At 31.7% G+C, this 12598-nt stretch overlaps 1 protein-coding gene across 50 annotated transcripts in view; it reads right to left on the reverse strand.

The window, feature by feature from the left end:
• The window catches only part of LOC106879088 (voltage-dependent calcium channel type A subunit alpha-1), a 676127-nt gene that overhangs the window by 5094 nt on the left and 658435 nt on the right, over window positions 1–12598 (reverse strand). For 33 of the 50 annotated variants that reach the window (XM_089338755.1, XM_089338752.1, XM_089338751.1 and 30 more), the window contains 2 exons: window positions 9446–9761; window positions 3014–3031 (listed from right to left, as the gene is read on the reverse strand). In XM_089338755.1, coding sequence (XP_089194881.1) covers window positions 3014–3031; window positions 9446–9761 — 334 coding nt within the window. Of the gene's footprint in view, window positions 1–3013; window positions 4300–9445; window positions 9762–12598 lie in introns of those variants that run through there. The other 17 variants (XM_089338757.1, XM_089338756.1, XM_089338750.1 and 14 more) reach the window with 4 other exon arrangements.

Consider the following 12598-nt stretch of genomic DNA (forward strand, 5'->3'; position numbering starts at 1 on the left):
CAATCACAACTGATCTATCAATCAGGAATGATAAATAAACTAAACAAAACTATAATAAACCATGCAATCTTCAGTCAGTAAATTTTAGGTGTTTCTTGTTTACTGAGGGAGAGAGGGATAATGTCAATAACAGTTTATTTGGACCCCAGAAACCGTGGTGGCAGGATAAAACTCACACTAATGAAACTAGACAATCTATGATGACAGTTGGCCCTTGTTGGATAATTTATAGCATTAAAAATTGAATTTAATAATATCTATAAATTGAAAATTGAAATGTTTTCTAATTATTAAAAAGGACTTCATTTACTCAGGATGCAAAAATATTTTTAAGCATAAAATTTGCATAAAATCTGGACATGCAGGTAATGAGAAAGATGTACGTAATTATCATTTTTAATTTTTTCAAAATAATTTAATGGAAAACTGGTAAAGTTTGAAGGGTGCACATGCTATTTATCAAAAGATTATGTTGTTGAATTTTAGAAAGATATTAATAAATATTAAAAATGTAGGCATATGAGTTCCATCATTAATTTCTTAAAAAACAATTCAAAGCAGATATAGATTCAAGTTGTCTTTTGTAAAATAAAGGAAGATGATTGGGCATTCATATGTACTAAATAAAAGATTTGCAAATAACATTCACTTAGAATTTGTCTGAAGAATTGGAAAACATTCTGATGGAAAAAAAAAAAAACTGAAATAAGCTTAAAAAGATTTATGAAATCTGAGAATTCAAAATATATATATAAAAAAAAGCATTCAATAAATGCTGATGTTGAAATGATTCTAACAGAGGAGAATGTCCTTGGGATACTTTCTGCTATAAGTATATATAGTTAAGTGCATGAGCTAATGTACTAAATGTAGTGAACTGAAAAAATGTTTAATCAATTTAAAATTACAGCCATAATGAGAAGGAAACTCATTTATGTTGACAATTCTTATCAAAAATGGCAAGAAGGACAACTCTGATAAATTTATGAGAATTAAATGAAGAGATACTGTGGGATGGAAGAATGAATTGAACTTTGATAGACGTGGATACAATGTCTTACATGTTTCATTCTTATTAGACCTCATCAGAGATGTACAGTCTAAGGTGTACTTAGACATGATCAAACTCCTTGCCACTGAATGTCCACATTTAATTTTTATTCATCATTTTTGTCTTTCTTGATAAGTTTTGTCATTAACATCAATAATTAGTTTTTCTCTTCCTTATTGGAGTAATTTTGACATAATTAGTATCTTAATTATCCCCAAGGTAATTCCTAAAGGATCAATAATATTTTAATGGATTTAAAAAATCATGCGAGATTTGTACAAAGCAAAAGAAAGATAAATCAATGCTGTAGTATTAAGTGATTTCCTTGTAGTGTTTGTCAAGAAACAGTGAAGGTGATGCGAAACAATGTTCATCTAAACTATGTGAGAGAATCAGAAGATTTTTGTGGTTTTGTTATTGAATGGAAAAGAAAGAGGCAAAAGTGGATGTGATAGAAATATCTGAGGTAGAATTGTTTAGAGGGTTGGAGAAAAAACGCTTTTTAGTTTCAGGGGTTGACCCTGAAAGGATGAAAGGCAAAGTTGATCTCATTGGTATTTGAACTCAGTACACAAAGAGCTTGAAGAAATATTGCAAAGCATTTCTTCTAATGTTCTAATGGCTGCCATAATAATAATAACCCTTTCTACTAGAGGCACAAGGCCTGAAATTTTTGGGGAGGGGATTAGTCGATTATATTGACCCCAGTGTTTCACTGGTACTTAATTTATCGATCCCAAAAGGATGAAAGGCAAAGTTGACCTCAGTGGAATTTGAACTCAGAAAGTAGCGACAGATGAAATACTGCTTAGCATTTCACCTGGTGTGCTAACGATTCTGTCTGTTCGTCACCCTCATAATAATAATAATAACAACAACTTGATTACTACATTTACTGTGTGTTCCAGTTAAGAAATCTGTCTATCTGTAATTTGTACAATAGACAGACAAGACTAACATTTTAGTAAGCTATCAATAGATTAGCCAGAAGGGTTTAGACAATAGTCATACAAGAGTCTGTAAATATTGGTATGATATTCTGATGCAATATTTGTTAGTGTTTGATGCTTGTCATGCCAAGACGTACTGAATTTTTGGTTTAAGAAACTTTATGGATTCAAACAATTTATTATTAAGTAGGCTCTGGCTCAGGTAAATATTCCCTCAGTTCTGGAGCCAGCAGGATTATCCAGAAGTGATGGCAAAAGACCAGATGGTCTTATCCATTGCCCCTGCATAAGCGCTATGTGCCTCATCTGGGACGCCACAGTCAGTGACTCCTGGATGGGAGGGTCACTGTTTCTGTAGCTGAATGGAACAAAATGCTTAAGAGTATCAGGACTTATTGGTGAACCATTTCTTCCAGTCAGTGGCATTTGAGATTTCTGGAGGAGCTGGGCTGCTGACAATGAAGTTCTTGTTGTCATTAGCAGCTCGTCTTACTGAGGTGTCAGGTGATACCCATGAGTGTGTTTGACTGTTCCAATGCCTTGCCATCACCCACAGTAATGCCATGAATGTGTTGGCTTGCTTCTCTAAGTTCTGCTGAACCTTATACTCTGCAAACAACTGATGCACTTAGAATAGAATTGATGTTTTTCTTCTTGCTTCCTTTTTTCCCCACTTTTCACTCAAAATTGTGTTTTCTATGGTTTTGGATTTTAATATGGAATATTTATGTAATTCAATATACTTTTTATGTCAATAAATATTTTGTAAGGAGGAAAAAAAGAATCTAAATTTATAAAATGGGTGTGGTGGGCGAAAAGAAGTTTAATTTTTGCAAAACATTTTTACACTTCTATTAGTTTTAATTAGGTGAAGAAACTTGGTTTACTAAGAACCTATTGGTGCACCATAGTGCCTGCCACAACAATGACAACAACAAGAGTAATAGCAGTAGTAATAATAAAGTGATGATGATGATGAAATCAGTGAAAATATAGACAGGACTTTTCTTACCATCATCAAAATAATAATCTGGAAACAATTGAGAAATTTATAAATTCCAAGTAGTTTTATACATCAAATATAATTTATTGTAAAAAAAAAACAAACAAACAGGTGGCAGTGGGGGGACTGGCAATTGTATTTGTTGGTAAATATTATAGAGAGAAGTTAGTTGCCTCTTACAACAAATACAGTTAAGAAGTACATCTTTTAAAAATAGGGATACAGAAGGTTATATTTAGATGATGACATAAAAATAGAAATGAACAATTTGTAAAGTTTTATGATTCCAGACTAAGAATATTGTAATTCCATGTAATGTGGAATAATATGTGGAAACATAACAGATTGAAAGTTTCACCTGTGGACTGAAAAAAGCAATGAGCATCTATTTGAGTGAAGGGCATTGATAGGTAAGTTCAAACTTTGCAAGAGACATTGGTCACTCAATGAATAGAGAAGAAAGAGTTTACCATGAATATAATGGACAAATTATTTAGTGGGAAAGTCTCTTATTCTTTCATATTGGTTTTAGGTAATTATTGTAAGAATAACAAGTAATTAAAGGGTTTGAAAATAAAATAGAATAAAATAATACTGAAATTTAATCATAAAACAAGATTGAAGAATGGTGAAGTTGTGGAATAGAAAAATCACTGTAAGTTTGGATGTTACAATCATAAGACAACGGAAAAAGGTGACAGTTTAAAATGGTGAGGGTATAATTAGCAGATGATAAATCATTGCTATTAATTAATAAGGAAGAGGAACGAGAATAACAGATGCTAAATATGCAAATAAAATAAAAATGTATTGATTTGGAAAGTTCTATCAATTCCATTGAAATACAAAGAAATGATTAATTTTCTAACTGAAACTGCTTAAATAAAATTGGTTCCTTCTTTGGGGTAGGAACACTTCAATGATTCGGATAGTTTTTATTCAGTGAAATCTAAACTATGTCAAGATGCTAGAGTATTATTTACTTGTGCCAACAGAAAAATAAAATGTTAAAATGATTTTAAGAGCTTCAACTACATAGAGAACGTGATAAGGAAATAAATAAGACAGGGACAATAAGAAGGTGCTCAGCTGCGAGATAATAGAAACACCAGGTGAGTAAAACATAATATTATCTAAACCAAGGTGAGAAACAAACATTAGGACTATATTAATTAGAGAGAATTGGTGAAATAATACTTTTGGGGGATGCAATAAAAAAAAAAAGTGAAGTGGAAATAAATCTAAACAGATTTGCAAATAATTTCATTGTTGTTTCTTACCTTCATAAAAATAACCTGGAAATAAGGACCAAATTTTAGAAAAATAAATAATTGGACAAAAGGAGACACGTTTGTAATGAAGCAAATATGTTTTCCTCATATTATAAAGGCTAATAATGTAAGATTTTTAATATTGATTAAAAAACAAATTGCTGGTTTAAAAATTAGACAAGCTGAATATAAAAATGCTAAATATAAGAGTCTCTATATAGTTACATGGCCTGTTAAAAATAGCAGCCGAATTTCCCTCAAATTAGACTACTATCTCATATAAGGGAAGGATACATGAGACAATATAGTCCTAGATACCCATAGAAAGCTGAAACTATGAAACAGTATTTACAAAATATAAATTCCCATGAAGAATATGGAAAAAATTGTGAGGAATAATGGAAAGTAACTTCGACCCAAACCAGACTTCATGCAAAATAGCCTCAGTGTTGGAAAAATTAGAATTAAGTTCCATGCATAGATGTAGATATTTGTTTTTCAAGGGAGTGCCCCAGCATGGCCACACTCCAATGACTGAAACTAGTGAAAAGAAATTACAAAATAGAACGAAACATTTCTTTTTTTCCATTTCCCTTAATTTACAGGAAGAAAACAATACCTATGACCCTTATTAAAGTCTTTGAAAATGATGGAATGAAATTGTTTTTCAAAGACATAACTTGTATACTTGCAACAGAGTGGATTCAGCTAGAGGCACCTAAAGAGCAAAATGGTGGAGGAACAGGGGAACTCAACCAAAGGTACCTGAAGAGCCAAATAGTGGGGGAGTTAAACTGTGTGAAGGATTATTCTAAAATTAAAAATTTTCAGTGAAACTTGCTGGGAGCTTAGGGTGGGGCATTCAATTCCTGTGGGTGGTTGGGGTTCAAAGGTTTAATGGCTACTTGCTTTGATGGGAGGCTGAGTGAAATAAACTGTCTTTTGTGGCCTGCAATGCCAAATAAGATGCTACGAGGCTGAAAGATTCCTATGCAGTAGTGATTGACCGTTGACTGAACACTATTCAATTTTTTTTCTCCGTGTTTTTCTCCTTGTCTCCGTATTCTTTCTGTTGAAGAGCGTAGCTCGAAACGTCAAAGACTTTCCGTATTCCCGAGCGTCATACTAATATATACTTTTGTTATTTACACCACCTGTCCTCGTCTGTTGTTATTATTTGTATATTCTCCCATATATAATACATTAGTTTTTTTTCCTTCTTTTTTTTAGTACCAAAGTATGAAGTATCAGTTATTGGTCGTTAAAATGATAGGATTCTACAAAATTTTCATCAATCAAATTTCAATTACAAAACTTGGGGTGGATTAAACTTGGAAAATTTTTATGAGATATTTAAATTTCATAAATGATAAGTCAAAGAAGAGAATGAAAGCTAAATATTTGAAAAGAAAATTAAATCTGTACAACCTTATAGAGAAAAAGTGGAGACAATTACCCATTTCATAGAAATTGTTGAGTATCAAAGTTAGTTGGTTAGAGTTTGGTAGTTTAAAACCATTAAATGTACTGCACAAGATCGGCGCCACAACCCAATAAATTAAACCAATGAGAGAATGAGAAAGTTTAAGATCTGTTTCTGGAACTAACTGAACAGCAAGTAGTAGGAATTAGAATTTCAACACCGGAATGTAATGCCTGTTATGCTGTAGTAATGAAAATTATTAAGATAAAAAAACCCAATATTTGCATAATTTCAGCTCTTTCTAATGTTATATTTCTTTTTATAAACAGAAACAGAGACAATGAATAAACTAAAAGTCTACTCTAGAGTGGACTTTTGGCATAACTGGGAGAAAGACAACCTCTTTAGTGCTGGTGTCATGTTAAAATGTACATTCAGCAAAATGGTTGGGAATAGGAATAATAGCTATCCCAGAGGGTAATGACACCAATAAGACTTGTCCAACTCATATCAGGATGGAAAAGTAGAATAGAGTTCATAGATGAAATCCACATGTCATTTCTAATTATTTTGCTATAATTTATATACTGCTAATTCATTTTATCTCTGCAACTACTCCTAAAATACTGTCATATATTGGGGTTAATTTAATCAGTTGATATACTGCTGTCTTCCAGGTTTCTTCAAACAATGAAACTGCAATTAAGAATCTTGAAGGAGTCTTCATTTTACTTAAGCATTAAAGACAGATAAAAATGTTAACCTTAATGATTACAATTTTAGTTTGAAATCCATCAAGATAGCACAGAAATTCTGCAATTAATGAATATGAGGCATATCCCCAATTGTTTCTGACAAATGGTGACAAAAGAAGGAAAATGATCTGATTCGAGTTCTTGGTGTAGATTCCCTCCTATGTTCAATGTCAAAAAAGTTTAAATTGTCTGGGGAAGACAGTAAGGTAACTTTCACACTCTTCAATAGCTGACATCATTAAGTTACACCACATTGAAATTACAAAATCTTGACCAGGAATATGGATAATTTTTTTAATATCAAGAGTGAATTGTAAACACAACTTGAAGGGTTGTACCTGGACTGAGAAGTAAACCTTTCATTTTATAAATTCAATGGTTTGATTTAAATGTCCTGTTGTATCTTGTTTGTTTCACCTGCCCTCAAGGGGAGGGGTGGGAGCACCAACACTGACCTAAAGGACAACACCATTAAAATATTAAAGAAGCTTTTGAGCAAATTTCATTGCCAAGGTTACATGAAGATGCTACCAAATTTGATGCAGAAATAAAGACTGTGATGCTAAATTTTATTTAAAATGAAAATATTCCATGGAACCCAAGACAAATTCCCAGTTGTTCATTATATTTTGTGAATGGAGTTTGTAGAGATCACTGGTTAAATAATGTAAGTACTGAGAGTGAGAAAGCAGAAGATAGCAAAAGAGTGTTTCAATAAGTGTTCCCTCACACTAGAAATATCTAAACAAGAAGACATCACAAAAAACGTTTTAATAAACCAATAGATACAATTAATCAAAATTTACAAACACAACTAAACGAATCGTAAATAATTGGTTTAGTTTTCTTGAAATTTATGAAGAATTTGTTGAAGTAAGGATAGCAACAACACATGGTGATGATGGTAGTGATGATGATGATAGTAATGCTGCCTATAATAGAAAGAAATATTTTTAATTGGCAGAAATTATCAAGTGACTCAGGGAGTTTCTGAGACTCTGAGACTGAGAGTTTCATGACTCATTTCTTAAATCCCTTTGTAACTTCTGCCGATTAAAAATAGTGTGTTTGAAAAATGGGATTTAGCAATGATGAAACCCCTGCAAAGTTTGTGTCTCCATAGAGTCACAGTTCAGTGACTGAAACCAGTAAAAGCAGAAAATTAAAACAACCACAATAATGATGATGATGATGAAAATGGTGGTGATTATGATCTGAATTAAACATTTTGTGTGATGTCTATCTTTTATCAAGAACCATAGCCAGAGATTCATCTCAAAGTTAGAATATAAACATCTATATGAAAGTATACCCTGTCCATTTATATCCAAGTTGCTTGCTGTTCGCTTGGAAAGATCTCTGAAAAGCAGATAATATACAATTCCAATGTAATAACAGAACAATAAACTAGAGTTGATGAACTGCAGTCACTAGGTTAATTAACGCTAATTCTTGTCTCAACAAGATTATAATTATTTAATTACTCTTTTCTTCCCTCTCTCTATTTTTCTTCTTTTTGTTTTTTGTAATTTATTTTTCTGATGTTTTTCTTAAGATGAACCCTTTTGATAGAGAGAAAAACTGCAAGCTCTCCAACCAAGATGGCAGCCCTAGGGATCTGGGATACAATGGACAAAACTTTAGTGTGGTTCTGCAGTTTAGTAAACTTTGAGGAGGAGACGTGAAGTCTAAGTCTTGATTGAAGTTGTTATATGATAATTCAGGAATTAGAGACTTATATTTCTTAAGATAAGACATGTTATTATTCACTAAGTTACTTGCATTATCCTTAGTTTAGAAATATTGTTCCAAGTTCAAATTCTAGTTTGGCAAGTGTTATATTTACTGACATACACAAGAATCACAGGTTTCCTTGGAGTCTACTGTTTTGTTTTGTTCACCAAATATTAATAGAAACTTAATCTTCAGAATGGTAAATGTGTGTGTGTGTGGTGGGGGGTAGTGAGATTGCAATATGACCACAGAGATACCTGAATAGATTAATGTAAAGTTTAAAACCAACAACAGCATCAGAACATACAATAATGTCTCTAAAGATTTGCCATGAGTTTCTTTCATCAGAAAAAGAATGAGAATTTCATTCCAATTCTTTATTAGAGACAGAAAAAGAAACATTTATAATAAGGGAGGCAGTCATTAAGTGAACTTTTTTAAATTTCAGATTGAGAAATTATATCTATCAATCTAATATAATTTTAATACAAGAAGATGGAATGAACAGGCTTTAATCCAAATCACTCACTATAAGTGCCATAAAGTTATTACCAGCTGATATATATATATATATATATATTTATGAAAGAGATAATTGAACTTTATGAACAAACCAAAAATTTTTTTTTCATGTTTAACACAGTTCAACATTGTAAAAAAAATTTTTTTCAAATACAATAATAAAAAATTTGAAAACCAGATCATGTAACTTTATTCAACTGATATATTATTCTATACACATTTACACAAATTTGGTAAAAATATATAAATATAATTGCGAGTAGAAAATGCTACATTATCAGTAGAATTATTATTTTTATCACACACAAACATACACTTATTCAACAGAAGCTGCTTGATTATGCTTCCATTTTCTTCTGTGCATACAGACACACTTATATTAAGTATGTATGTGCATATACACACACGACACACACTCCCTCTCACATATACATGCAAATATTTCCACAAGACACATACACAAACCTGTGTTTATTATATTGATGGACACTTTAAATCTGAAAATGTCCTTTGAGTGTTTACTTGAGGATACAGTTGACTAATTTTCTACTTTACTAATTTCATGTTTCACCAATTACATAGTCAACTCATTTCAGTTGTAAATTGAAGTAAAAAATTGTGTAAATTAGATCAAAATAACTGAAGTAAAGTTTTAATCTGAAAAATGAAAATTTCAATATTAAAGCAAATTTGTTGTATAATAATAATAATAATAATAATATAATAATTGACTCACCTCCTCTGTGTTTCCTGTGTCTTTCATGTTCTGCTATAGAATGTGCTTGATCAACTATATTTGAAACAGCAGATGCGAACCCCACGTCTAATCCTCTACGTGGAGACACAGAACGTCGATGCATACTCGGCGATGCCATTGGGGAACCAAGAGGACTCTGAGGAGGCAATGGAGAACGAGGTGATACCGGTGAAAGAGGCACTGCTGTATGTGTAAAAAGTAACCCTTTACTAGAACCCGTTCCAGGTCTAGGAGCAGGAATATGGGCTGCGTGTTCGGGCCTCAGTCCCCATGAAAAGTCCTGCTTCTCAGAGGGCTGAAATAGCGTAGTATTGGAAGAATTAATGTAAGATTTAGTTATCAAATTTCATTACAAAGTTGCCTGACATCCAATAGTACCTTTATGAAAATTTCCGCATCTCTCCATCTTCTCTCTCTCTCTCCTGTCCCAAAATTTAGGATTCCCACCCTAAGAGATGTGTAAGTACGCATGTGAAAATTTGACAGTTCCACTGATATATTACTCAGACCAAATGACCCTTTAATTTTATAAAATTTTAAAAAATCTGGGACTCCTAAATATTTTTCTCCCAGTTTAATTTATATAAATAGTTAAAATATTGGATTCACATTTAAAATAACAAAATGAATGAGAATAATTTGATAAAATGGAGGGGAGGGAGGGAGTAGAGGAAGCTAAGCATAAATAAGAGGAGGGGTGACAGCAGAAAGGCATAAAGGTATGGATGGTAAAGCATTGGCAGGTAGTCAATATCAAAAACATTCAATAGAAGCCAGAGCACAAGAAAGGTTCTTTATACATTTAGACACACAAATTTCAAACATACAAAGACACACAAACTTTATACACACACACACACACACACACACACACACACACATGTATACAGTGGCGGAATGGCCAGGTTGCCAGGTTGCCTAATGGCAAGTGGGACCCTGCACCATCAGAATCCATATATGGGGGCCCATCTCCTCAAGTTTGAGAATTTTTTATTCACTCCTGGAAGAATGCATTAATTATTTCAGCCTGGCTGTGTTTGTAGACAGATGAAAAGAATACTTTTAACATAAAAAACAAAAACGATACCACTGTAGTTGCGTGTGGGCCCCCTTAGTCTCCTGGCAACCAATATTTTTAGACCCAGTCCGCCACTGTATGTATATATATATGTATAAACTTAAATAGCGTGATGTGATTATTAGTAATGTCTAATTTAGTAAGACAGCCCATCTTGATTCATTGTATATGAAGACTGACAAAGGATAAACTTTAAGCACTGTACTATTGATAATTTTCAGTCTTAAACATAAAAATACTTTGCATTATCAATCAGCAAAATGGATCCATTATGTGTATCGTACAATAAAACTACTTTTGTATTATCATTTAGTGAGAGCTAAATAAATCATTGCTTAACATGAAATCCCATTTTGATTTGATGGGCATCAATAAACACAAGAAATATGAATAAATGAGTTTTAAGGAACAAAATTTCTTTCTATATAAATGTAAATGTGTATTAAAATAGCAAGTTATCTTTGAAATACAGGAGAGACACCCAATCCCCGAACATAAATGAAGGCTATTGTATCGATGTACTTAATTAAGAATGACAATTATTGCATTGTAAAGTGTTCATTAATATATTTTGATGAACAAGAGATTTCTGAGTGGACATCTTGCCTACAATTTGTTATTTGTTAAATATAGAGTTTTTCGAAACAAGTGCAAGTGTATGAGGGTATGCATAAATACATACATATATGTGTGTGTGTGTGTGTGGATGCATGTGCATGTACGTGTATATGTAAAGACATACACGTGTGCATATGTGTATGTATAAAATGAAAAGTATATTTATATGCATATATACACATGTATGTATGTGTGCATAATGTGCTATGTGCATGTGAGTGTATGTGTGTATTTATGCATATATATATATACATATATATATATATATATATACATATATATATATATATATATATATATATATATATGCACAATCATCATCATCATTTTTTAACGTCCTCCTTTCATGCTAGCATGGGTAGGACAATGACGATAATGATATATATACACACACACACACATATGTACACACACACTTACACACACAAATATATGTGTGCATGTGCAACACACAGGTATAGTAATGTAAAAATAACCCGTTAAAATAATTTAAGTATAATCTCACTAATTAAACCAAAGACAGAAAATATGCAAATGAAGCACATTTACATAAAATTTGCTTTCATTAAAATTGATATTTATCTCTTGTAAAATTCTTATGAAGAAAATATGAATACACACACACACATACACAAAAGTGATGCTAATTAGAATGCCTGTGAACATGAATTATTCATATTTGAATGCAAGTTCTGTGATACTAATTACATTAAAAGACTTCTCTAACATAACTGATATCACCAACAGTTAGAGGGGTGACGAGTACATAATAATTACAAGTGTAAACATCATTAACAAGTTTTCTATTCATTTCAATAAAGATTGTCAAAGATTTGTGTTTAATCTATTATTTTATCAGGAAAGTAAAACATTTAAAAGCTATTTAGCTTTGATTGTGTTCCTCGCTGCATTGTAAAGAAGTCATATTTTGTGGTTTATGGAAAGAAAAAGTAGAGAGATAGAAAGAGAGAGAGAGGAAAAGATGAAGAGAGGAAATGATATTTAATTCTTGAAATTTTAAGTTTGAATGTGGAACTAAAGAAACCAAAACATAATTAAACTGAATAAAAACAATTAAAAGTATGAAATACTAAATAAATTGTTTCATGATTATAAATTAGTTTTGATGTCATTAAATTTTTTGAGATTTTTTTAGAAAGAAAATATTCACACCATTAATAACTTTCTAAATTTGAAAGTAAACTGGTTATAAAGTTTTAAATTAAAACTACACAATCTGAAGTAAGCAAAGCGCGTTTAAACCAGTTAAAGCTGATTTGTAAACTTGAAATTAGTAATCTTGTGATCAAGTAATTAAAATTTTATTGTATTCAATGAGTAAATGATTAGGAGTTTGTGGCATACACACCTCTCCAGAGGACATAAGTAAACTAAATGAAATAGTTACATACAAGAAGTAGAAATCTGTGCTGAAG

Source organism: Octopus bimaculoides, chromosome 21, assembly GCF_046866305.1.
Source record: "Octopus bimaculoides isolate indiv1 chromosome 21, ASM4686630v1, whole genome shotgun sequence".
NCBI classification, from domain to species: Eukaryota; Metazoa; Mollusca; class Cephalopoda; order Octopoda; family Octopodidae; genus Octopus; species Octopus bimaculoides.